Source organism: Pan paniscus, chromosome 10 (genome assembly GCF_029289425.2).
Source record: "Pan paniscus chromosome 10, NHGRI_mPanPan1-v2.0_pri, whole genome shotgun sequence".
NCBI lineage: Eukaryota > Metazoa > Chordata > Mammalia > Primates > Hominidae > Pan > Pan paniscus.
The window spans coordinates 121,900,497-121,926,692 of NC_073259.2; the positions used below are offsets into that span (position 1 = coordinate 121,900,497).

At 53.5% G+C, this 26,196-nt stretch overlaps 1 protein-coding gene across 3 annotated transcripts in view; it reads right to left on the reverse strand.

The window, feature by feature from the left end:
• RBM19 (RNA binding motif protein 19) overlaps positions 1-26,196 on the reverse strand; it is a 168,962-nt gene that overhangs the window by 20,627 nt on the left and 122,139 nt on the right. For 2 of the 3 annotated variants that reach the window (XR_008620506.1, XM_034934590.3), the window contains exon 24: positions 6,949-7,061. Coding sequence is in view for 2 of the 3 variants with exons in the window: in XM_034934590.3 (XP_034790481.1) it covers positions 6,964-7,061 (98 nt within the window). In the remaining variant the exon portion in view is untranslated. Of the gene's footprint in view, positions 1-5,796; positions 6,387-6,948; positions 7,062-26,196 lie in introns of those variants that run through there. The other variant, XM_008957824.4, reaches the window with a different exon arrangement.

Genomic DNA, 26,196 nt, shown 5'->3' on the forward strand with positions numbered 1-26,196 from the left:
TGGGGAGGTAGGGGCTTAGGCTTGTGCCAGAGCGAGCTGAGTGTGAGCCTGGTGGCAGCCCTCTGTGCAGCGCCGTCTTGGGAATGTCACCCACCTCTCCATTTCTACATCTCCCATCAACTTACCTCTCACAGTTGCTAAAAGGACAAAGTGGGGCCACTGATTCCTTCCTCAAGTATTTACTAAGCATCTACTCCACGATGCAGCATGCACAAAACAGGCACAGACCTTGCTCTCCTGGGACTTCCGGTCCAGAGAGAGAGGTCAGACATGAAATAAAAACACAGAAACTGTTCACAGCTGTAAGGAGCTAGGGAGGTGTTCGGTGTGACGAGTGAATCTAACGAGGGGCCTGGGCTTGTCTAGGATGGGGCTTGGGAAAGTCATCTGGGCAAGGTGCCTATTTCAATGGCCTAGGCGGCATGGGTGAATAAATTATTATTATGCAAGCATTCTATTAATCTTTTATTGTTAAGACGGCTGAAAAAAATGATTACATATTATTAGTGAAGCTCAGTGGAAGAGAAGTGGGTGGAAAGCTCTAACCCGAGAGGCCGCTTTCACAGGATGGGAGGATGGGTTACATTTTGCAAGGTGTACCAAAGGGTTAAAGTCATTTTCATTAAAATTTAAATTTCAGCAGGCGCTCACTCTCCCTTCCCCGTCCTTTGAACGTTTGACTGGCAACCATTTCATATTTCAATCTCGGCAGAACAAATTGAATTAGATGTTGAAACCAAGCTCGGCTCTGTTCACCAAAGCCTGCATGCTCTGCTCACACTAATCCTTTCCTAGACGCTGCGGAGCACAGACGGGCGCTGCGAGAGACGGCCCTGCACAAAAGACAAAAAAGACCAAGGCGGCAGGAAAAGGAGAGGAGGAAAAACAAGCGGGCAGAGGCCGCTGGAAATTGTCTTCCACCTGATGCATGGGGCTTAAAGCCTAGGAGACAGAGCCTGCGTCCACGCAGCAGGGAAGGCCAGTGTGGAGGCACACAGGGCGACCCGAGTTTCTGTCTCATGTCTGGGGCACCCAGCACAGTGTCTCGCACACAGCAGATGCCCAGCAGGTGTCTGATGGATGAATGAATGAATGAATGAATGAATGAGGGAGAGGACTCACTCTATCAGCCCGTGCCTCTAGCCTGTGCCTGTTCCTCCCCTCTGCAGAGTGGGCCCGGCTATTCTCCTCACCCTCACAACTTCCTGAGAAGTGATAGCATGCTGCGCTCAGTGGCCTCGTGGCTCTCCAGTCCCCGTGCCCAGTGCAAACCAGCGGAGGATGCCAGCTCAAGTTTCTGGGGACGAAACAGGCAGACCTCCAGGCCTGGCTTGGGATCCCAATGGCACCCCAGGATCACCCCATGTTCGCTGGCTCTTTCTTTAAACTGTGTAAGTCTGTGGAATGACCTAGAGGTGCTGACCCAGGGGCCCCGGAGTCTGGTTTTCAGAAGAGACAGTTCTGCTGCCGTGGCCACGGAGTCCTCACCCACTTAAGACCCCCCAGTTGAAAGGGTTAGGAACAGGCTGGGCATGGTGGCTCACACCTGTAATCTCAGCACTTCGGGAGAACAAGGTGGGTGGATCACTTGAGGTTGGGAGTTCAAGACCAGCCTGGCCCACATGGTGAAACCCTGTCTACTAAAAATACAAAAAATTAGCCGGGCATGGTGGCTCACACCCGTAATCCCCACACTTTGGGAGGCCGAGGCAGGTGGATCACTTGAGGTCAGGAATTCGAGACCAGCCTGGTCTACATGGTGAAACCCAGTCTCTATGAAAAATACAAAATTAGCCAGGTGTGGTGGTGCACACCTGTAATCCCAGCCTTGGGAGGCTGAGGCGGGACAATCGCTTGAACCAGGGAGGTGAGCTCAGATCACGCCACTGCACTCCAGCCTGGGGAACAGAGCGAGACTTTGTCTCAAAAAAAAAATAAAATAAAATAAAAAATAAAGGGTTAGGAACAGACACACAGACACAGCAATAGACAGGCAGCTGCTCCTGGGGGCGGGGGTTGCTCACCTGTTTCCCCACAACCATTGGCCCATTTGGGCTTGAACTTTGGTTCTGTGCAGGAAGAGCCAGGTGCTGGTTTGCCTACTGGGGCCAGTGGGCAGGGGGGCACCTCCTACAGGCTCCTTCCTGGATCATAGGCTCCTCCCCAACATGGCGCAGCGCCCTGTGAGTCCCTATCCCACCCCAGCCTCTGGACGTGGGCCCAGCTGGCCTGACATCTGCTGGGTGCAGCCCCACAAGCTTGCCTTGTTTTGAAGTTATGTTCACAATAACGATGGCAACTACCATTACTAAGTACTCACTAGGCATGACACAGTCTGCTAACTACTTTCCATTCATGACCTTCTGTTTCTGTCTTAACCAATCCAATGAGGCAGGAATTCCTGGACCCATTTGAAAGACATGGAACGCAAGGCCTGGAGACACTGAGAGCCTAGAGATTCTAACGCAGGCCTTTGGAGTCAGGGCCTGTGCATTCCGCTCTCCTCTTCCCGTCCCCACTGTCTCTCACTCCTGTCCCTCCTCCAGGCCCCACTGTCCCTCACCCCTGTCTGTTCTCCAGGACCTGTCTGACCACCCATCTCCCTCCTGCAGTCTGACTGTGTGTATCCTATAGTAGAGATGCCAGGGCCCTCCTCACCCATCCAGGGGTGGACCCTTGGTGGAGATGCCACGTGGGACAGAGGGAGAGGGCGGGATGCCTGGAGTTTCTCTTCTACCAGCCTTCCAGGCGCCCGCTAGTGCCCACTGCTGGCCAAACTGAACACAAGCCTCTTGACAAGGGAGTTTCAGAGACACAGCTCAAGGGGCCAGGCCCCTGAGACCCACAGCGGGTGGGAGACGGACGTGAGGACAGCAGATGCGGTTCCAGCCAGCCCTCCACTCTGGAAACAGCCTGTCCTCGTTCCTCCCAGCTAACTGAGCCACACTCTGAACACCGGGTCACAGGCCTCATCCAGATGTGTGCCTCTGGCTTTTCTGAGGCACGTGTCCTACTGACCTCCCACCTCCCTGTGTCCCTTTGGCCCCTCTGGCCTCTTGGTGTCACCTCTCCTTTCCTACGCAAGTGCTCTGGTCCAGCCTGTCATGGTTCTCTTTCCTGGCTCTCTGGTGACCATATCGGCAGGGAAGGGTCACAGCCCCCTGAGATGTGGCTGAGGCAGTTTCCTGCCCCCTGCAGCAGTCAGTCCTGAGCCGGGTCAGGAGGCTCACCGCCCTGGAGGAGTGCTCCCTCCTCAGTGCCACCTCTGTGGGTTATTTCTGGAGTTTCTCTCCCAGATCTTCTGGGTGTCTGTGTCTACCAACGTCCCATCATTGCTTCAAAAACAACTGAAGCCGCCTTTCAGAAAGCTCCCGTGTCCCCCTCCCAGTGACAGCGGTGACTATCAGTCCCTTGCTGCCTTGGCTCAAAGGCTTAGAGTCTCCCAGTTCAACCCCCACATGCTGGATGGAGGAATTTCTCGTAAGATGCTTTCACCAGTCCCTCTTCTCCAAAGGAAGAAGAGATGAAGCCCCTCCTCTGGGCCAGGCAAACGACTTTTCCCGAGCTCCGCTTTATGGCTACCTGGCTGTACTTTACTGCATTCTAGAACAATGATGATGATCGTAACAAAAATCTTAATTGCTTTCCTAGTTCTCGTTTAAAACAGTTATTTTTGAGGGGGTAAAAGGCTCTGGGTCACTGAGATCTTGCTCACACTCCAGGTTGTCCCCTGTACTGAGTGCTGTGACTGAGAGGGACAGAGGATGGGGGATAGGGGGTTGGGGCTGGGTGTAAAGAGGAGCTGGGTGTGGTTACTGCAGACGAACTGATCAGGAGTCTGTCTCCCTCAGTGAGGAAGCAGAAGTTAAACCGGGGCATCCAAACTTTTGGCTTCCCTGGGTCACCCTGGAAGAACTGTCTTGGACCACACATAAAATACAATAACACTAGTGATAACTGATGAACTAAAAAAAAAAAAAAAAAAAATTGCAAAAAAAATCTCATGTTTTAAGGAAGTTTACAAATTTGTGTTGGGCTGCATTCAAAGCCCAAGCTTGGGTTGGACAAGCGTGATTTAAGATCTCAAAGGAAAATAAAAAGGCGCCACGCAGGAAGAATGTGAGGGAAGGGCATCCCAGGCAGAGGGAAGAGGCAGCGCGAGGGCCCTGGGGTGGGAGCCTGCAGGGAGGAAGGCCGAGACAGCGAGTGCAGGGTCAGGTGAGGTGGGGCCTCGGTGCTGGGGTGAGCAGCGGGACTCGACTTTCCATGCGTCAGGGAGGCCCTAGAGGGTTTGAAGCTGCAGCCTGACATGATCCAGCTCACGGATCAGTCAGGCCACACTGGCTGCACGAGGACAGCTGAGCCGGAAGAGAGGAGATGAGGGTGCAGTCTGGTGGGCGCGGCATGAAGGGGCACCCCGAGATCTCTGTGGGAGTGGACTCCACTACTCCTGTGTGCTCACAGATCTGCCCCTTCCAAACAGTGCGTGCCTGGGGCAGGGGTGCAGGGGCCAGGCTCAGTATATGGCCTCTAGGCTGCCTCACTCCCCACTGCCAATTCCAGGCCAGGCCTGGCGAGTGGCTGGAAGCTCTCCCTCCTCTTGCTACCTTTCACTCTCCTGCAGTTCCTGAACCTTCCCCAGCTCACCGGCTTTTTCTTTTGGCCACAGGGAAGGCAGTGACGCAGGAAGGGTTGGACAGCCCTGATTCCCATCATTTCACTGTGTGAGCCCTGGCAGGGGCCAGCAGCTGCCTGGGCCTGATAACGCTTTTGTGACGGAGATGCTACTTGCATCACTCCATTTTAAAGATGAGGAGACTGAGGACTCAGCAGGTTAAGTCACTTGCCGAGGCTCACGAGGCTGGAGAGTGGTGGACTGTTACGGAGCCCAGGCAGATCCGAATACAGAGCCCATGTCTGCTCACCCCGCACCAAGCCCTGGATGATGCTGAATCCTGCTCTGGGGGGAGGTTCTAGAAGCATCCTCTGGGCCAGTTAAGTCAGTGCCAAAAGATGCCTGCCTCTGCACCAGGCCCGTGGGTCTACACCTGAGTTTTGGTGATCAGCCAGCCATCCCTGCTGGCTCTGGTGGTGTGGAAATGTGAGTACAAATTGTATAGACCAGAAGGTTCAGCCAGAAGGAGCCATGTGCCGCCGAACAGGACACGATCCAGCTCACAGATCTGAGCAGTGGGAAGGCATGGGGTAGGTCTCCAGCCCTGTCATTCCGCACGACCCACGGCAACTTGGGACCCTGGTCACCTGAGGGTCGGCCTGGGTGTGGTTTAACAGAGACACTGTTCAGCCCCCACATCCAGAAGGCTGTGGGCGATGTGACTCTGTGAGCCACCCCACTATAAAAGCTGGAGAATGTGGCTGGGCGTGATGGCTTACACCTGTAATCCCAGAGCTTTGGGAGGCTAAGGTGGGAGGACCACTTGAGGCTGCAGTGAGCTATGATCATGCCATTGCACCCCGTCTCTAAAAAAATTAAAAATAAACGGCTGGGGAACGAGCCATTCTGTGTCTTTTGTTTCCACGAATTCTCAGGGATGAGCTTGGATGGCTAAGGGGGTGCCTGCCCTAGAGGACATGAGGTGCACGCTTGGTCGTGCAGGCTGCCAGCTCTGTGTGGCCTTGCCTGGGCTCTGGGCCACTCCGAAAACTGGATGAAGACTGGAACCTCATCCCCACCAAAATGCACAGACCATGTTTTATGCGCAGAGTCTGAAGATTCCCAAACTCTCACTTGGAGGCCCACCCAGTGATTCTAAATGAAGAAGAAAACAAAAGTGCTGATGAGAATCTTCTCTGGGCTTTACTTGGCTTGACTCACTTAATTCTGGCACTGTCTATCTGAGGTAGGCACAATTATCACCCCCATTTCCTAGAGAGAAAAACAGAGGCTCAGACAGGACGTCATTAGTCTGAGGTCGCACCTCAGGGAATGGCGATGTCTAGATTCAGACTGCAGTGAGATGCAGTGCAGTTCTTGCTCTGCCCTCTCCGTCTTGCCCTCTGCCTGGTGCTGGCACAGGCCCTTCCAGGCGGGAGGCTGCGTCTCAGGCTGGAGAAAATGTGAACACGGGAGCCTGAGAGAAGGCTGGGGATGCTGCTGGCCAGCGGAGAGGACCTTGATGCATTTCACAGGGCTCTGGGCCCGTGAGCAGAACGCGTCCACCATGAGTGACATCATTCAGCTCAGCCAGGGAGCTTGGCATCTGGGCTTGGAGCTCGATGCTTCATGAGCCGCTGGGAGGCTTCCCTGGGTGACTGAACCAGGGCTCGTGGTCCCAAGTGACGAGGATGGGGCAGGACAGAGACCAAGTCCCAAGCCGTGAACAGTCCCTTGGAAAGACATAGGTGGGAATTCTAGCTCAGCAGCCCTGGAGGGAGAGCAGGAACAGGGCTCAGCACCATGCCCGGCACTCTTCATGCATTACTGCGTTTATTTCTCTCTAAAACCTTATGAGGTAAGAACTAGCTAGCAAGGGGAAGGCTGGGCCCAAGGAGATAAGGAAACTGGGCCAGGGTCTCCCAGCTTGAGCTTGGAGACGGGGTTTCATGTCCAAGCAGCCTGATGCCAGAGAGCTGGCCCTCGTCCCCTTACTCTCCTGGGGTGGGGACAGGGGGAGCAGGGGTTCTAGCTCCCTGTGTAGCTGTTCCCAAGTCTCTCTTCCTAACGTGGCTGCTCCCTTGGACTCTTCCGTGTCTGCTACAGAGCAGGTGCACAGTCAGTGTCTGCTAAAATGTGTCACTGGTGAAACCCAGGATGCCTGGGCCGCCGGGCAGTGGCCTGAGGCCTTCCTCATCCCCTATCCCCTCCGACCTTGGACCAGTGCAGGGTGGGGCCGCCTGCCGCTCCCCGCCCCACCCCCCAGCCCACATGGTGGTGAGTGCAGAAGCTGGAGCGGCTGTCCCGGTCCCCAAGGCCCCGGAGCCACGCACCCTCTCGGCGCCAGCTCACAGCTGAAGGGTCTGCTCCTCGCTGTCGCTGTCACTGCCTTCCAGCTGCTCCAGGATCTCATCCAACACCACAGACCGCTTTTTCTTCGGGGGCTCTGTGGGAGCCCAGATGGCAAGAGAGGAGAAAAGAACAGCCGAGAGGGTTGGGAGGCAGGAAGAGAGAAATGACAGAGGAAGGAGGGAGAGGGGAGAGATGAGCAGAACACGGGTGCGGGGAGACAGAACAGAAGTTCCGAGAGAATGCAAGAGAGGGAAGTGGGGGAGAGTGGAGGGAGAGAAGATACAGAGGGAGGGGAAGAGAGGACGTGGCAATGAAGAAAGACAAGGAGTAGGGGAGAGAATCAAAGGGGAAATGAGGAGGAGAGAGAAACACTAGAGTTAGTCTCAGCATCACCATGGCGGGGCTGCCTCCCTTGCACCCCCAGAAACTCTCCTGCTTCCCTGGCCATCCCCTCCCCATCTTCTACCCGCAGGGGAAAGGATTCCCTGGAGAAAAAAGAGAGAGAGGGTCTCCTGTGCTGCTTCCTCACAGCAGGTCAGAGCTTGGCTTGGAGGAAGCTGAAACCCTTCAGAGAGGCTGGGCCAAGCAGTGGGCAACGGCTGGGGAGACAAGTAGAAGTTGTTTCTGTTTTCTTGGAGGCCAGACTAATGGTGTAGTACATGGCTGGCATACAACAGGTGCTCAATAAGTGGTGGGTGAATAGAACAGATGCAAAGCTCAAGGATTCCAGAGGAGGCGTGGAGGGAATGAAAATTAGAGGTGGCTTTGAAGAGGAGGACTATTTGACTTGGGCTTTGAAGAATGCAGAGGAGTTTTCTGTGAGGAGAGGGGATTCAGGGTCATGAAGAAAAGCATGGAGGTAGGAAAGGGCATGGTGGGCTTAGCCCCACAAGCACCTCCTAATTAGGCACCATCATGAGCCATGGCTCCACTCCTGTCAGCAACCCCACAAGGCAGGTGGTATGCTGCCTCTTGCAGGAGACGGAACTGAGGCACGGACAGGCAGGTCTGAAGTCACCCAGCTAGGAAGCGGTGGAGCCAGGATTCGAACCCCAGTCACACCTAAGCCCACAGTCTTTCTGCTTTTTATGAAAGTCTCGGGTTCTAGGCAGAGAACTCCAAGGGGATCAATGGTGGCAGGAGAGGACGTGTGGGGCCCCTTGGCCCTCCAGGAAAAGAGCGAGGCTGGAATCCAGGCTGGCTTCCTCTGTCAGTCCCTCTGCTAGTCTAACCACTTGTCGATGAGCAGCCTTGCTCACAGGTAAGGCTTGATTTGTACAGAGGCAGTGTAAAAAGGCTGTCCAAATCCCCTCCCTTTCCATGGCTCAAACACCTCCCCAAATAAATCACCCTGAGGCCCTTTACCTCCATTTATCCGCAGGCTGTGAGCTGCGGCCTAGCCTTTTGTACTGAGACCTCCCCAGGGCCAGCACAGTGCCTGGCCCAGAGATGAAGACTTGGTTTCCCTCTGCGTGTTCCTGGGTGAGCGATTTCACCTCTCTGAGCCTGTTTCTTCAATCTCGTCCCTCCCAAATCAATTCAAACATTGACCCCGTTTCTCATCATCTCCATGGCTGCACCCCAATCCAAGTACCTCTCAGCCCCTCACTAGAGACCCCCCTCCCACCAAGGGATCCCTCTAAAACATGTGCGTCAGATCCACCACTCCCTAAGAAAGCCCCAAGTTCCTCTGGAGGCGTCACTGGAGCTGGCCCACCTCCCCCTGCTCAAGACCTTTGCACCGGCAGCACCCAGATCTCCCTCTCCCTCTACCCCTGAGCTCCAATGCCACCCCACCCCCTGGCACTTTTTATTACCCACACTGCCGCAGGCCTTTCTTTGTGTGGGATGTTGTCTCACTCACTGCTGTGTCTCTGGCCTTAGCACACTGCCTGGCGCCTCGCAAGTGCTTGTGAAATATCCCAGAAAGGGGAATGAGCGGACGGAGCAAGGGTGAGAGAGAGACGGCAGAGCCTGCCCCATGGTGAGCGTGTAGAAGGTGCAGGAGGTGCCCACCTGCCTGCCACCTGAGAGCCTCAAGGCCTTGCAGCTCTACCCATCATTGTTAATCATGAAAAGGGAGAGGGGGACAGGGTGGGCTGGGGTGGTGGGGGCTGGCGGCCTGGGGCTCGGACTCCGGCTTCCTCTCCTTCCTTGTGACCTCCTAGACACTCTTGGTTTCCTTATAATCGCCAGCCCTGGAGGTGCACAATGGCCTCTGGAAATTGAATTTGTGGGCAGGTAATAGGAACTGGAAAATAGAACGCAACAAAACAGGGCCCACAGGCGATCACTGACGCCCCTCCCATCTGCTAACATGAGTTGGGGATGGCAGCTCACTCCTGGGGCAGGGTCCCTGCCTTCCTGGGCCAGGCCTGGCCTGGGGCCTAAGGGATGGCCAGCGATGGCGGCATGGGATTTTTTCTTCTCTCCCACATCCTGACAACTTGGAGGGACTGGCGAGGGGCAAATTCTAGCCCCATCCATTGTGTCGGCTCAACCTGTAAGATAGACCTGGACTTGGGGTGCTTCTTCCCCATGCTCCTGCACCCCTGGGCCGTGCCACCATTGCCTCTGGCTTCCTCTGTCCTCCTCCCAGGAGTCTGGTCTCAAACGGCAGCCAGAGGGAGCTTGTTAAATCCTCCATCACGGCATGCCGTTCCTTTGCTCAAGGCTCCAGGGGCACCATCTCACCTGGGGAAAAGCTAAAGCTGTCACGTCGGCTGCCAGGGCTACTGAGCAGGCCCTGCCACCTCTCTACTTCCCTCCCACTCTGCTCAGGCACTCGGGCCCCTTGCTGGCTCCTGGCTTCCAGCACTCCCACCTCAGGGCCTTGCACCTGCTGTTCCCTTGGTCTGGAATGCTCTTCCTCCACGGAGCCATTCAGGGGCCTTACCTTTTCAGTGAAGCTTCCCTCCTTATTTAAAATTCCAAGTCCTCCAGAGTGCCCTGATGTACACTTCCTAATCCCTTCCCTGTCCACTTCCCCCACAGCATGTCTCCCGGTCTCACTGTGTGTCATGTTTCCACTTTATTATCTGTCTTCCTGGCTGGAACGTCTGCTCTAGGAGGGCAGGGGTTTCTGCCTGTTTTGTCCACTGTTCCATTCCCAATGCCCAGAACTGTGCCTGGCACATAGTAGATGCTCAATAAATGTGTGCTGAGAGACTGAGGGAGTGAATGACAGGGAAAATTGAGGGTCAAGTAGTGTAGGTTGCTGAAGGACAAACAGCAGCTGAGACGAGGCCAAGAGCAGTTGTTCAGAGCCTTCATCCATGCTCTCATCCCCTCACATGACGGAGACACCTGCAGCACCTGCTCTGGGTCGGGCATGGTGGGGAACAAGCCTGGCTTGGCCCCACCTAAGGCTTTCTGGTCTGGCAGGGGGAGATGGAGAAAGAACCAGATAGTTGTGCCTCAATTTCTAACCTGTAAAATGGAAATACTAGGGGTTGTGGTGAGGCTGAAATGAGTAAAAAGGGCAATGCCCAGCCCCTGGCTCAGTCGATGGTGCTGAGACCAACACCTGTGTTACTATTATTGATAGGAAAGGTGTTGACTTCGTGTCTCTCTTGGTCTTTGGGGCAGTGAGCACTCATGGGGCGGGGGCTCTTACGCGGAGCCTGGCTTTGTGGCCTTGATGAACCAAAACATCTCATTCCTTTACCTGCCAACTATGTACTCATGTATCATAAGCCAGCCTCCGTGCTCCTGGGCCTGGCATATCTGCCAGGGTTCAGGCTGGGCCCCCAACTACCCCCTGGAGGACATGTCAGGCCCCGAGTTCCCACCAAATGACACCCCGCACCCGCGCTGGCCCTGCTTCCTTGAGGAGCACCCTGTTTGCAGCGAACAGCTGCTGAAATCCCACTTCTCCGACATCAAAAGCCTCAGTGGGTTTTCACCAAACAAACATAATGCAGAACAGGAGAAAGGTGTAAAATAAATAAATGAAACAAGCTGTGCATTTTCTTTCAGTATTACAGCTGCACCCGAAGATAAACAACAAGTGAATGTCACCAAACATCAATACCCGAGAAATTAACTTGACAAAAAGCTCAGCCGTCCCCCGACAACCCCCCAGTCCTGCCCCCCTCCCCACCAACCTCCAACCACCATTTTTGCATTTCTGGAGTTCCCACCTAATGATTTTATTTTTCAATTAATTCCTTGACAGAATGCCAGCCTGTGTCTCTCCCTTCCCTGGCTGGCGCTGTCGGCCCTGCATGGGAGGCGCAGGCAGGCAGGGAGATAGGCGCAGGCAGGGAGAAAGGGCGGGGGGCGGGGGGGCGTCGGGAGGACAAGAGAAAGCGCTTCTTGGGGTTTTGTTCTGGAAGCAGACGTTGAGGAAAGGCAAGCCAGGGGAGAAGAGCACGGCTGATAAGGGGAGAAGGGAGTTCTGAAAGGAACCCTGGGATGAGGCAGGCGTGAACAGTTCGGGGAGGGGAAAAGCACTGGGCCAGGAAGCCCAGGGCTGGATTCTGAGTGGAGAGGCCTGAGGTACAGGGTGGAGGGTGCTAGATGCAGGGTGCTGGGTGGGTGAGCTGCCAGGATCAAACCCTGCTGCTCCTGGCTGGGCAACCTCGGGTAAGTTGCTTCACCTCTCTGGGCTCCTCTCAGTTTCTGCAGTTACTGAATGGTGATGAAATTTACACGCCTAGGGTGTGTAAGGGTATTAAAAGAATGAATATATGTATGTAAGGCCTTCACAATAGTGCCTAGCACACGGCAAGCTGTCAATATAGGTTGGTCATTCTTACTGCTGTTGATGGAATCTGTTACTGAGAGCACGAGGGTGGGCTGCTCCCCTCCTCTATAACACGATGATAGCAACAGCAGCTCTCGACTGTCTCAAAAAAAAAAAAAAAATGACCAATGGGATGGAGCAGGGCCTCCCACTGTGGGCCCACAGAAGAGTGTCTGGATTTGCTGACATGATTTGCCATGAATACAGAAATCAGTGACTAATGTTCAAAAACAGGGAAATGCTACATGAGAATCTGCACCTCTCGTTTCTCTTGAACCTGGAATGGCTAACCTATGAGTGTGGCAGACCTGTCCCCTCCCTGCCTACAGGTTACTGATGAGGCCGTGCACTAGCTGCCCCTAGAGACAGGCAGCCTCACTTATGGGGGCTTTTCTTCCTGTTCCTGGAGGCTCCTGAGTTGCTACTTCCCAAGACAGAGGATAGGCAAGGCTTCGACAAACTCCGCTAAGTCGGAGACAGAACTGATTCCAAGAGGCCAGGGTGAAGGGCAGGGGGCGGGGGCACAGGTGGGCGAGGGGAGGAAGGAGGTTGGGGCAGAGTGTGGAGGCCAGAATGAGGCACCACAATCTTCAGACTCAGTGGTGTGCAGTCCTAGGCTGCTGGGGGACACCAGCCACCTGTAGCTCCCACCCTTGGGGAGTATGAGGGTGCCATGATGTGGGTACCGCAGGGGGGCTGGGCACCCGGGGGCTGGCCTGGCTTGGGAGGCTGCCTGCTCTGGAAGGCTGGCTGAGCCAGACCCCCACCCTCAGCTGCTGGTACCTCTGCATGGGGTCTCTCCCTGTCCTCCCTGGCTTCAGATCTTGCAGCCCCCACGGGCAGAGCTCTCCTACCCAGATGGGTCTGCATCTCAGGGCTGTGTACAGCAGGCACACATTAGGTATGCACAGAATAAAGGGTACTCTTCAGGAGACTGGCCTGGCTCCTAAGACCAAGCCAATGTCCCTTTATTGATACAGGAGGCTGTTTTAGGGCTGTGCCTTTTTTTTTGTTAAAATAGACAGAATCACACTGTCACCCAGGTGAGTGCAGTGGAGTGATCTTGGCTCACTGCAACCTCTGCTTTCCGGGTTTGAGTGATTCTTGTGCCTCAGCCTCCCAAGTAGCTGGGATTACAGGCGTACACCACCAGGCCCAACTAATTTTTGTATTTTTAGTAGAAATGAGATTTCACCATGTTGGACATGAGCTCAAGTGATCCACCCGCCTTGGCCTCCTAACGTGCTGGGATTATAGGCATGAGCCACTACGTCCAGCCAGTTGTGCCTTTTTAAAACACAGCGAGTCCTTCTAAGAACTAGGTATGATCTGAGAGGGTCCTTGTGCAGAGCGGGTGGGCAGGAGCCTGGGCCGCAGACTGGCCTCTGCCACTGTGGGACTCCCAGGAGCTGCTAAGCTCCTTACCTCAGTGTTCCCACCTGTTAAATGGGGACGGTGCCTGCTCTGCTTATCTCATGGGGACCGTAAGGGTTCCTGCCTTCAGTCACTCTTAGCAAGCATGACCCAGCATATTCTATGTGCCAGGAATGATGCTGGGGATATGGCAGTGAACAAAACTCCACAGGATAAACTAAACCACCAGCCACGGGGGCCACACTGGGGCTCAGGGTGGACAGGACGAGGTGGGACCTGAGTGCTGCCACTTGGTGGTCCCAGCCTTCTCTGAGTTACCAAAGTTACTCTTCTGCAGACAGGGCACAGTAGTAGCACCCACCACAGGGGATTTGATGAGATAAAGCATGAGAGCACTTAGCCCAGGGCCGGGCCCGGCCCGTTGAGGTGCCAGGCAAACATGAAAGCTAACAATCAAAGGGTCCTGTGAGGCCACCCCAGAGGACAGGCAGTGCCCAGCAAAGGGGAAATCCAGCTGCCCAAGATAAGGCTGAGGGGCGAGCCGCAGGGACCACTCCTCAGGCGCCTGCTGGCTCTAAGCAGCAGGCTGGCTCTGGACTTTCCTACAGAAATTCCGCCAGCTAGGCAACATCATTGTCCCACTTTTCAGATGAGGAAGCAGCCGCACTAGGGCTCTGAAGAGTCAAGTGGCCACACTTTCCAAGCAGGACCTTGAGCTCAGATAGGGTTGGCTCCAGCCTTGCTGGCACAGCACAGCAAAGCCTGCCCCGCAGAGGGGGACACTAGCCCAGCCTCCCTAGGAGGGGGGTCTCAACAGGAAAAGCATGAACAGACCCAGGCTATGTAGCAGCAATTTCCTTTTCAAAGGCCATTGGTTCTCAATCCAGCTGTCTGGTAGCATCAGCTAGGAACCCACTGATGCCTGGATCCTACCTCCAGAGGTTCTGATGCAAATGGCCTGGGGTGGGCACGGGATATGATGACTGCTATGATGACTGATGTTATTAATCTTGGTGCTGAGGACCTGGGCTCCCTGAGTGGCTGGAGAGTGGGTCGGTGGGTGGAGTAATTTCCCTCTGCGCTCTGGGTGTCTTGTGTGTGTGCAGAATTCTATGACTGGCCACGCACAACCCCATACACAGGGGCTGGTGAAGGTGCTGCAGCCCTGATACCCATGGAGTTACCCTGAGCTAGGGCTGTGGGCGTGGGCTATGCCTGGGGGCTTCTAGACTTGGTCCCACGTGTTTGTATTAGTTACAGATACTGGGAGACCTGTGCGGGCTGGGAAGCAAGGGGAGTGTCCCGGTGAGGGTGACTCACTGCAGAGGGAAAAGGGAAAAAGAACCAGGAAAGGTGGGAAGGCATCCCCTACTCCTCTGCCTCAGGTCTGGAGGAATCTCCCAAGTCTTAGGGTTTGGTCCACATTAGTTACTGATCTCTTTTCTTTTGGCATAGGCCCTGGGTTGGAAAGCAGAGGCTGAAAGGGAGCAGCTGGTAACATCTCATAGGGCCAAGGTATAGTGGTGTCTATACCAGGCTGTGTAAGTGCAAAGGCTCGAGGGTCCAGATAGGAATATGATGGCATCAAACAGTCCAGGGGGTTGGGGGAGACTACAGGGAGGGCTATGCATTGTGCGTAAGGGGAAGCCCAGCCTTCGTATAAATGTGCAGCCATTCCTTGGGCCTGGTGCCCTGTGGGAATGTGGAACCAGGCTGGCCAAATCTGATTTTTCAGAAGAGGTCAGAATCTTGATTTTCAGGTCAAATCTTCCACTAGGAAAATAGTGATGATTCATACAAAACCATTGTTTTCATACCTGGTAGGCAAAATAAAGATCTAATTTCAGCCGACAACTTGCCAGTGTGGTCTCTGCTCTTTTCTCTCTCTCCTCTCTGTCTACCAAACCCCATTACTTTCACTTGTGGTCATGAAGCAGTAATAAAAACCTTGTCTGTGTGTTTTCCTTGGGTTTCTCCGGGCTGGGCCAGCCTACAGTTCAGAAATAAAACTGGCCACCCCCTACCACCAGCTACAACCCCGGAGGGAAACCCACCCTCCTCCTGTCCCTGTTTCTAGCACTGTGGTCCCCAAGTCCCCAAACCCTCGTCCAATCCCGGCCCAGCCCCTGCCCCTCCCAAGTCGCTCTGAAATTCTCCTTCTGTCAGTTTAATTCCGTGATCGATGAGGAAGAGCACGAGAAATGGCCCGGCACAGCTGGCTTCCCCGTTAGCCCTAGCAGGGATTCCTGGCCTTGCTGGCGACGGCTGAGTGAAATGTTTGCGGAACGCAGAGAACACAAGTCAATAACAATTTAGCTGGATTGGGAGCAAGTACCTTCCCCACACGGACAGCCGCTCCCGGGGGAAGGGGAAGAGAGTGTGCGGGATATTGCCGAAGCACTTGGAATTATTTCCAAAACACCGCCCAGCAAGGCTCAGGCGTGGGGAGTGGAAGGAATTAGGAGGGGATGACTGGGCAATACCTGCTCCAGCTGGCCTCCAGGCCCCCCAGCCTCCCTGCACCACTGCAGGGAGAAGGATCTTGCTCTCTGATCATGGCTCCCTGCATGGCCAGCCATGTGCACCACTTGGGCGCACACTTGGGAACTGCCTTGACCGAAAGAATTCCCTCTCCTTGATTTTTCTCCTCTGGATTCAGCCTCCAGCAGCTAAGGTAGCCAGGGGTGTGAGAGTGGGTTTCCCAGGCAACCTCAACCTCTCCTGGAACCACTTCCCAACATGACCAGGAGCTGGAGATAGGTTAAAACACACTACCCTGAACACAAAAAGTGATCATTTCTTTTTTCTTTTTTTTTTGAGACTAAGTCTCACTCTGTTGCCCAGGCTGGAGTGCAGTGGTGTGATCTCGGCTCACTGCAACTTCTGTCTCCCGGGTTCAAGTGATTCTCCTGCCTCAGCCTCCTGAGTAGCTGGGATTATGGGCGCACGCCACCACGCCTGGCTAATTTTTGTATTTTTAGAAGAGACAGGGCTTCGTCGTGTTGGCCAGGCTGGTCTCGAACTCCTGGGCTCAAGTTATCCACCCACCTTGGCCTCCCAAAGTGCTGGGATTACAGGCGTGAGCCACCACTTTTGGCTGTAAAGTGATCATTTTAAAGAGGTCAGGGATAAATCACCCACATATTCCCATGCCCCACCCAGTCTCGGCCTTTCCTGTCAGGACCCGCTATGGCAATCCGGGACAGTCTCCCTCTTTGCCTGCCTCCTGCTTAGGCCTTCAACACCTCTGGAGGAAGGGCTGCTACAGTCAAGTCTTCAGGAGAAAACAAGAAGGACCCAGGTGAAGGAATGAAAATGGGAAGCTTACAGAAAACCTCTGTCTCCAGGTGGATGGAAGGAACCACGACCAAGGGATATTTTGAATAACAAATTCTGTGGCTTCACATCTTTTCTTGAACTTTCCTGACTGTGAGTTTTAAAGCCTGATGATTATGTTTTCATGGGCAAGATCAAGGCGGCCTATTCGCAAGGGTTGACGTGGGGATAACTGGCTCTCTTGGTCTCCAGTCTTTTGAAAATGTACGGTCCTGTGAATAATTAAGTTATGGAAGTGGGGAGGGGGGTGAACTCTTGCAGGCTTTAAATATCATCTGTCTGCTGATGACTTCCAAATTTATGTCTCAGCCCAGACTTCACCCCTGAGCTCCCAACTCATAGATCTTATCTGCCTGACATCAAGGGGAGTCCTAATAGGTGTCTCAACTTCAACACGTTCAGAACACCCCCGCCCAGCCACCTGTTCTTCCCAGCTTCCTGGGCCTCTGCTCACCATGCAGCACCACCATCCCATGAATGGCTTGGAGCAAAAACCTATGCACCAGTTTTGATTTTTCTCCTGCCTTCCAGAAGCAAGTCTGGCTGGCTCTACCTTTATCCAAAATGCTCAATCCACCTGCTTCCCCACCTCACAGCCTCTGCTCCATGGCCCTTATTGGTCTGGATGGGACCTCTGCCCTCCATTCTTGCCCCTCTACAATGCAGGGGATGAGGTCTGACAGTGTGAATCGGGTCTTGAGACTCTTCTCCTCAAATCTTCTGGGAGCTTCCCACTGCACCTTGAATATAAGCTGCGCTTCCTGCCAGGCCAGGCAAGGCCCCAGGAGGAACCCCTGCTGGCTTCTCTGCCTGCTTTGAACACACTCTGACCCCAGGACCTTGGCACCCATGGCTTCTGCTACCTGGGATGGTTCCCCCCAGATCCTTGGCTGGTTGGTCCCTTTGAATCACACAGAAATGCTGACTCGGCAGAAAGACTTTCCAACCATCATATTTGGAATCTCTCCTTCCCCTCTCTGGTCCTGAAGAGCTCATTATGCTATCCTTTCTTTTCTTTTCTTTTTTTAAAAGAGACAGGGTCTTGCTCTGTTGCCCAGGCTGGAGTGCAGTGGCATAATCATGGCTTGCTGCAGCCTCGAACTCCTGGGCTCAAGTGATCCTCCCACCTCAGCCTCCCGAGTAACTGGGACTACAGGTGTGCGCCACCATGTCTGGCTAATTTTAAAAGTTTTTTTTAGAGACGGGGTCTCGCTATGTGGCTCAGGCTGGTCTCAAACTCCTAGGCTCAAGTGATCTTCCTGCCTTGGCGTCTCAAAGCACTGGGATTACAGGTGTGAGCCACTGCATCAACCATATTTTACCCTTTCTAATTTCCACCACAGGACTTGGTATCATTAGAACTTTGTTGCTATTTATTTATTTTTTTGGTAGGGCAGGGGAGGGGGGCAATCATCTGTCTCTCTCACTCAAATCAGCTCCATGAGGGAGGACTTTCTCTTTTGTACACTGCTTTGCCCTCAGTGCCTAGAGCACGGCTTGGTAATATAAGGTCATCAGTGAAGAACTGTTGAATGAATGAATGAATGAATGAATGGGGCCTCCTATCCAGGGAAGCTGGAGATCTAAGCACAGGACTCCAGTTGCAGGGCACTGGGGGTGCAGTTATGAGGCCTCTAGAGTTACATGCTCTGAGAAAGTGGGGAGTCACCGTGGGAGGAACTAGCCACCCCTGGCTTTTGGATAAAATAAGGGCAGCCACTTCAGAAGGCCTAGGGGCTGCAAGGCCTTTCTTTGAAGAGCCAGAAAGTAAATACTTTAGGCTTGGTGGGCCATAGGGTCTCTGTCACAACCACTCAGCTTTTCCTTGCAGGGGAAGAAAGTAGCCCTAGACGATATATGAACAAATGGGCATGCCTGTGTTCCAATACAACTTTATTTATAAAAACAGATTGTAGGCTGTGGTTTGCAACTGCTGCTGTACCTGGATCAGGAGCCCAGATCCAATAAAGAGAGGGCAATTTGGGATTTAGGAGGTGCTGAGGATACAGGGTACGATGGAACACCCAGGTATAGACATTAACTACAGTTCTGCAGTGTCCAGACCTGTATGCCTTCAGACCGGGCACTAGACTGCTCTGGGTCTTGGTTTGTGCTTCAGTAAAATGGAAGCAACACTGTTCTTAAAGGAGCTGTGAGCCTGAAATGAGACTGAGTTACGTAAAACCACCTGATATCACTCTCTGCACATGGTAGGTCCATGACAAAGCTTTCTTGCCCTCTTTCTTTCCTTTCCCTCTGACTTGATCTTTATAAGAACTTACATGATTGCCTTTTCAGACCAGCGGTGCTTCGAAGCACCCAGTTAGGAATATCTGGCTTCGACCACACAGGGCTCCAGTGCCGACCGCACACCTGGCTAAGTGTGGGGCTTGGAGCACATTAGCCAGCTTTTCTGAGCCCGGCTTCCTTCCTTGTGGGGTGACTGTGAAGATGAACTGAGTTAACGCTCACACAGTGTCCAGCACCTATTAGATGCTCAATTAAATTCTAATCATCATTCTGATGATTAGGTTCTTATGTATGTTCATTTTTTCACCCCACAAATGGTCACTGAGTGCCTCCTCTCTGTGTTAGATGTGGGGCCCAGGCAGGGTGGTCAAAGGGCCTTGTACCCGCCCAAAGGATAAAGTGCCACATGGAGAAGGATCTTAATTGCACACGTGAGCACCTGATGGCAGGCTGTGGTATTCGAGGAGGACCACGGGAGGGGCATGACAAGGGAATCACGAAAAGGAGAGGTGTGGGGGAAAAGCTGCATCTTTGACACTCTGGCTGGGAGGCAGTGGGGGCCGGGGTCAGTGGGGGCTGCCGGGACCAGGGCTCTAGCAAGCAGGCTCCTTCCCTGCTCCTCGCGAGGCTGGGAGGGTGACTGTTTGCTGGAGGCCGGCGACCCATGGGGACAGCCACCCGTCTGTGCCGGAAGAGCGCTTCTCCAGGCGCTCTGCTCATAGATCTCCCGCCCCAGCCCAACCTGGCTTGGGCAGGCGGGGGAAGGCCCCACTGCCAGCCACTCGCCATGCTGGTCATGTCTGCGCTCCCAGCTCTGGAGGTGAAAGGTAGAGATGCTAACCACAGCCCATCAGTCCTCCCCAGCTGGAATAAGACAACACGGGAAGCAGAGCCACGCTCCCGGCCAAATAAAAGCCTGTTTGCCCAGCCTCCCTGGCTGTGAGTGCTGTAAAACACAGGGTTCTGCGCACGGATTTCTTCCATACCATTATATTCTCTCGGCTGTGCTCGCAGGTACTGTGGCCTGCCGCGGCCCTGAAAGCTTCTCGATGCCGTGACCCTGCTGGTTTGTAACACGCTCAGGAAGAAAAGGACACAGCCAGCGGCAGACTTTCCTCTTTCTTCCCTCCTTGCTCTCTCTTTTCAAACTCCCACATGCAAGGCAGTGAAGAATAGCACTTCACCTACCACGGGGCTGCTGCGCTGGAGATGAGAAACCTGATTCTTGGCCAGCAAGGAAGGGAGGGAGGTGCGGGGCAGCGGGCAGGGGCAGGAAGAGGACAGGGGAGATGGGGAGGGCGGTTTGGTGGAAAACGTCTGTCTTGCTATTCCCTTTTGAAAGCATCTCTGTCTGGTGTCAAGGTCTTTGCCTACTCAGGCCAACTTTTACAATGACTTTCAAAGCCCTGTCCTTCGCTGTTCAATTTGACAGGTGTTTTGCAAGCATCAACTTGCAAGGAAAAATATAATGCCCTGCCATTATACGGGGACAATGGATAAAATGAAGGCTTCTGCTTGGTGGGGAGGGGCTGGGGGGTTTACAACAAGTTTCTTTTGGCTGCCAATAAGGAACCTGGATAAGCAGAGAGCTCGAGTCTGGGCGCGGAGCATAATGAGTCATTGTAACTGACTTGGAAGGCAGGACATTACGGTTGCTGCTTGAGCAGTGAATCCTCCTCCTTCTCCTCATGGCACCTGGGCACTAATAAGCTCCTACTAGGTGCCAGGCTCTGTGCTATGCCATGGAGACAAGGGAGAACAGGTGGCATCTGTGGCCAGATATAAACATCCTATCCCAAGCAATGCTTATGTGTCAGGCATACCTGTCCTTCTACTTACTACATACGTACACACACACACACATACACACACGTGTCCCAAGCAATGCTTATGTGTCAGGCATACCTGTCCTCCTACTTACTACATACACACTCACCCCCCCCCCCCCCACACACACACACACACACATACACGTCCCAAGCAATGCTTATGTGTCAGGCATACCTATCCCCCTACTTACTACATACATACATACATACACATACACACACACACACACACGTCCCAAGCAATGCTTCTGTGTCAGGTATACCCATCCTCCTACTTAATATACACACACAGACACACACACAGACACACACACACACTCTCACGTGCTACTGCCCAGGCTTATAACCCATCCTCCTACTTAATACACACACACACACACACACACACACACACACACACACACAGTGCTACTGCCCAGGCTTATAAACACCAGGGCTCATCTCTGTGTCTCGGTCCTTTGCCCAGAGAGCATCCTCCCTTAGCCTGGCCTGACTGGAATGCAAAGAAAGTGGGAGTATTTTTGGCAACTCAGAAAAGGAAGAGTGAGTGCTCCGAAGGACAATGAGGCCCCTCAACAATCCTATTTGTTGACTGCACGTGATGTGCCAGGAGCTGTGCGCCATCTCCTTTATAGGCATCCTTCCCTTGGAGCCCCACCGTTTCCCTAACGAGGTGGGCGCTGTGGCCCCATCGTACCAATGACAGAGCTGAGGCAGAGCGACTTGCCTGAGGTCACAGAACGGGTATGAGGACACATTCAGGTAAAATGCAAGGGGCAGCTGCTCAGATCAGCTGACACAAATACTCGGTACAGCAGGATGGTGGAAAACACAGGTTTGAATTCTGGCTCTGTGGTCAGTAGCTGGGTGCCCTTGGGCAAGTTACTTGCCCTCTCTGTGCCTTAGTTTTCTCATATTTAAAACAGAGGATTGCGACAGTACAGTAAATTGACTGGTTCATAAGTTCTTGGAAATCTCGCAACTTTTAGTGAAAAGATGTATAACAAACTCAATATTACCACAGGTTAATGGATGTAAACAAGAGCTAAACTCCTACACACTAATGTATTTCTAGTAACAAAAGCATCACCAAACTTCTGAATAAAGACACCAAAACGTCTAAATATTAAACACTGAAATAAATGTGAGCTATATATACATTTAAGACAGATCAGTAAAAACAAGGAAGATAATGATTTACCCAACAATTCCAGTTCAGGGCTGCAGGGGGCCAGAGCCTCTCCTGGCAGCTCAGGACACTGGGAGGGAACCCACCCCGGGTAGGGCACGGATCACACACGTAACTGCACTCACCCACTCTGGGACCACTGAGACTTGCCAATTCACCCAGCGTGCATGGCTTTGGGATGTGGGAGGAAACCAGAGGATCTGGAGAAAACCCACATGGGGTGAACACACAAACCCCACAGGGTGAGCACGCAAACTCCACGGGGAGAACACATAAACTCCATGGGGAGAGCATGCAAACTCCACAGGATGAGCATGCAAACAAACTCCATGGGGAGAACACACAAACTCCACGGGGTGAGCACACAAACTCCATGGGGAGAACACACAAACTCCACAGGGAAAACACACAAACTCCACGGGGTGAGCACACAAACTCCATGGGGAGAACACACAAACTCCACGGGGAGAACATGCAAACTCCATGGGGAGAACATGCAAACAACATGGGGAGAGCATGCACACTCCACAGGGTGAGCACACAAACACCACAGGGAGAACACACAAACTGCACACAGACAGTGGCCCTGGATGGGAAGCTATTTTTTTCTTATCAATTATGATAAAATGATGTTATCTGAGGACCTGTATTTACCTCCCAGGATTCTGCAGGACTCGTTCCCATGCAAGCTTGCAGATAGTACCTGGCCGCCAAGTAAGGCTTGACACATGAAGATTGCTAGTTACAGTAATGATAATAATAATTGGTATTATTTAGCTTGAACTACAAATTGAATGTTCTACTATGACCTAGGTGCCTCAGGGACCCAGGGAAGATGAGGCCAGTCCTGGGAGCTGGGAAGCTGAGCCCAGGGGCAGGGGCACTCTAGGGTAATTCATGCTGGTGGGGCACGGACCACATCAAGGGCTTCGGCTGGTGCCAAAGCTCCACTCTATCTGCTCTGGCCACTTCCCACTGTCCCTGAGTGCGGCTCACAGGCTAAGGTGTCACCGGCATCTTCCTGCCAGGCCCTGCCGAATGGTTAAGATGCCTGCCTGCCTTTCATTCTGTGGCCCACATTCTGCAGGGAGCTCTTTGTTGTGGCCTCAGAGCTTGGCAGTCTCCACCTGAGATCTGAGTGCCTTCCTGGCAGAGTTCAGGGCCGAGGCCAGAGCCAGGGGAGGGAACTGGGCATGGATACCACCTGCTCTTAGGGTCTGCCAGGGCCCCAGGAGCTCTGAACAATGCGGATTTTCACACAAATGAACTGAGTTATTTTTCTCCATGGGAAAAGGGCACAGGGTGGGGAGAAGGGTCTGGCCAGGAGGGCAGGAGGCCAGCAGGCCTATTCTGAACATTTGAGGCTGCTGTGGGCACCTCCTGTGTCCCAGAGACATCAATCGGACAATAGGTGTCTCAGTGGGTGAGAGAGACTGACATCTCTAGCACGCCTGCTCTGTGCTGGACACACTCCAGGCATCACCTCACTTTCCCAATCCAGTGTCACACTCCCAGGGGAGGACGGATAGAGAGGTAAACCTGACTATCGTTCAAGTTCAACCATTCACTACCTGTGTGACCTTGGGCAAGGTGCTTCATCTCTGCGTGCCTCAGTTCCCTTATCTGCAGAATGGGGAGATGAACAGCATCTCACTCATAGCGGTGGTGTGTGAATGACATGAGACCCCTCACTGCAAGGGATTTAGAAGAGTTCCTGGTCCCCAGTGAGGAAAGCTGCTACTATGGCTTTTGTTACTTCCCTGATCACTGTCAAATCAATTCCAGAAGGGGTACCCCTGTTAACATCTTTCAAATGAGAAAACAGAAGCTCACAGGGAGGAGCGACTTGCCCCAGGACAACAGCCAGAATGCGGAATCCGGGTCTTGCCCTGGGACACACAGCCAGAATGCGGAATCCGGGTCTTGCCCTGGAACACACAGCCAGAATGCAGAATCTGGGTCTTGCTGACTCCAAAGTTGATGCTCTTTTTCCTAAGCTGGTGGTTCCTAAACCTTTTGGGGCCCATGACCTCCTAGAAAATCTGATGAAAACAAAAGATCCTCTTGCCACACACGCAGACACAAACGCAATTACCAGGCATTCCCAGTCCCTCTGAGGCCAGCCATACTGGGACCCAGGTAATGCAACTACCAGGTGTTCCCAGTTCCTCCGAGGCCAGCCATACTGGAAGACAAAGTTTCATGGATTCTTAGTTAAAAAACAATCCCCATCTTACATCTTGCTGTATTCTACAGAGTGTGTTCTTTTGTTTTCAAGGGATTATCATGTTTCTTTGGAAAACAGTGCTGAAAAACGCAATGAGGAATTCAGACTCTTTGGCTCCAAACTCTCAGGCCACCTTCTTGCCCCCTCTTCCTGGTCCACACAGGTGAGGCCAGCAGGGAGGTCTGACACTCTGCTGTGCTTGGCCCTGATGCCTGTGGATGGGTCACATCCAGGACCATATCAGCATCCTCTCCAACCTGGGCACCGTTTCTCAGGGCTGCTCCTGCCCCCGGGAAAACATAACCCCTACCTCTGGCAACATGCCCTGACATGTACGTAGGTCACCGTACACGCTGGACATTCTCTGTCTGGTCCCTCCACATCCATCCTCTGTCCTGCTCCATCCCCGGAAGGCTGAACCCTACTGAATGTGTCACAGGGACAATTTGGGCCTGTGGCCGACAGGTGGGATGGCCTGATGGGAGGCCATGGCCGGAGAGCAGACGGCTGCAGGAGAGAGAGCTGCAGCTGTTCTGTCCCCAGTCCCTTCTTCCTGCTTTGCTGCTGTCCTCTGGCAGGGGCTGTGTCCCTCCACACTGCAGTGCCCACTGGTAGCTGCTCCTAGGCTCCTGTCCTCACTGGACCCCAGGAATATCACTTCCTCCCCCTGCCCTTTCAGCCCCTGGGGTGGTTAAGAGCTCTGACACTACTCCGCTCTGGGAGCCCCAGCATCCTGTTGCTCCGTGGGCACTGCCTATACCCCCGTAAGCTGCCATTGCATGACAGGGTCTTTCTATGAGGCTCCTGTGCAAATTCTGCTCCCTCCTGGGGCCTTGGCCCATCTCCTGTGGCACTGGGGAAGGGTTCGTTAGTGCTCATCTTTGACATACTCGGGGAGCCCAGAGCTGATGTCCCCTTCCAGAACCTGGGAGAGCAGTGCTCTTTCAGAGGGACTCAGAGGGGTGGAAACACATGGCTCTGACACTCAAGCCCGCCCTGAGGGGCCTTATCTCACCTATGCATGTCGGCTTCCTCATCTATACAATGGGGACAATGAAACATGCACATAACAGGGCCTTCTATGAGCACATGCTGTGCCAATTCCGAAGGGCCAGCAGTGTTTGTCATTATGATTTGTTATTCATTCTGTCAGTTTCTGAAGGAACCCTGCAGATCTTGGGTTCATGGTCCCGATGAGTCAGAAGGGCCAAAGCCATGCAGTCAGTGAACACTCACATACCCCAGGTTTAGTGAGGGCATGGGACTTTCTTTTTCTTTTCTTTTCTTTTTTTTTTTGAGACGGAGTCTCGCTCTGTCACCCAGGCTGGAGTGCAGTGGTGTGATCCTGGCTCACTGCAACCTCCACCTCCCGGGTTCAAGTGATTCTCCTGCCTCAGCCTCCCAAGTAGCTGGGACTACAGGCATGCGCCACCAAGCCTGGCTATTTTTTTGTATTTTTAGTAGAGACGGGGTTTCACCATGTTGGCCAGGCTGGTCTCAAATTCCTGACCTCAAGTGATCCACACACCTCGGCCTCACAAAGTGCTGGGATTACAGGCCTGAGCCACTGCGCCTGGCCAGGAGTTTTTTCTTGAGTGACGTTTGCTACTATAACATAGTTGGGGCCGGTGGGTGGGGTGGGAGGCTCTAGAGCCAGTCTGGAGATCAAGTCTGAGCTCTGCCACTTCCTTGCTGAGTAGACATAGCACTGCCTACAGCTGCTACAGTTGCTGTGAGCACTGAGATGATGCCGGTGTGAGGACGGCCCCCTGATGCACAGTAAGTGCTTAATAAACAGTAGTCGTCATAAATTACTGCAGTGCTTGGCAGGCCTTAGTTCTCTGATCTGTGAAATGGGGCTAATAGTGTCCATCTCATAGAGCTGCTAGGGAGTGAATGGGAAGATGTAGGCAAATGAAAAACTGTCTTTGTTACTGTTATCATTCTATCTGCCCCTGTCTGGGCCTTGGCCTGGCTGGTAAGTGGCTGTGGAGACAGTCAATCCCACAGAAATGCTGCCAGCCAAGTCTTTCCACTGTGGCGAGGCAATAGTGCTGTCTTTGGAACTCAATTTATTGAAGGGGGCTTCTCTCTAAGGCAGGGCAGAACTGCTGAGCCTGCACTCCTCGGCTGGCCCCGGGGTTGGGGGATGGGGGTGGCGGGGGAGATGGGCCCCCGTCTCCACTCCGGGGAGAGTCCCTTACACAAACATTTGCCGACGGGCGCATTTGGGCTTGTCAATGGTTGTCGATAAGGACAGGCTCTCTTTCTGCACAT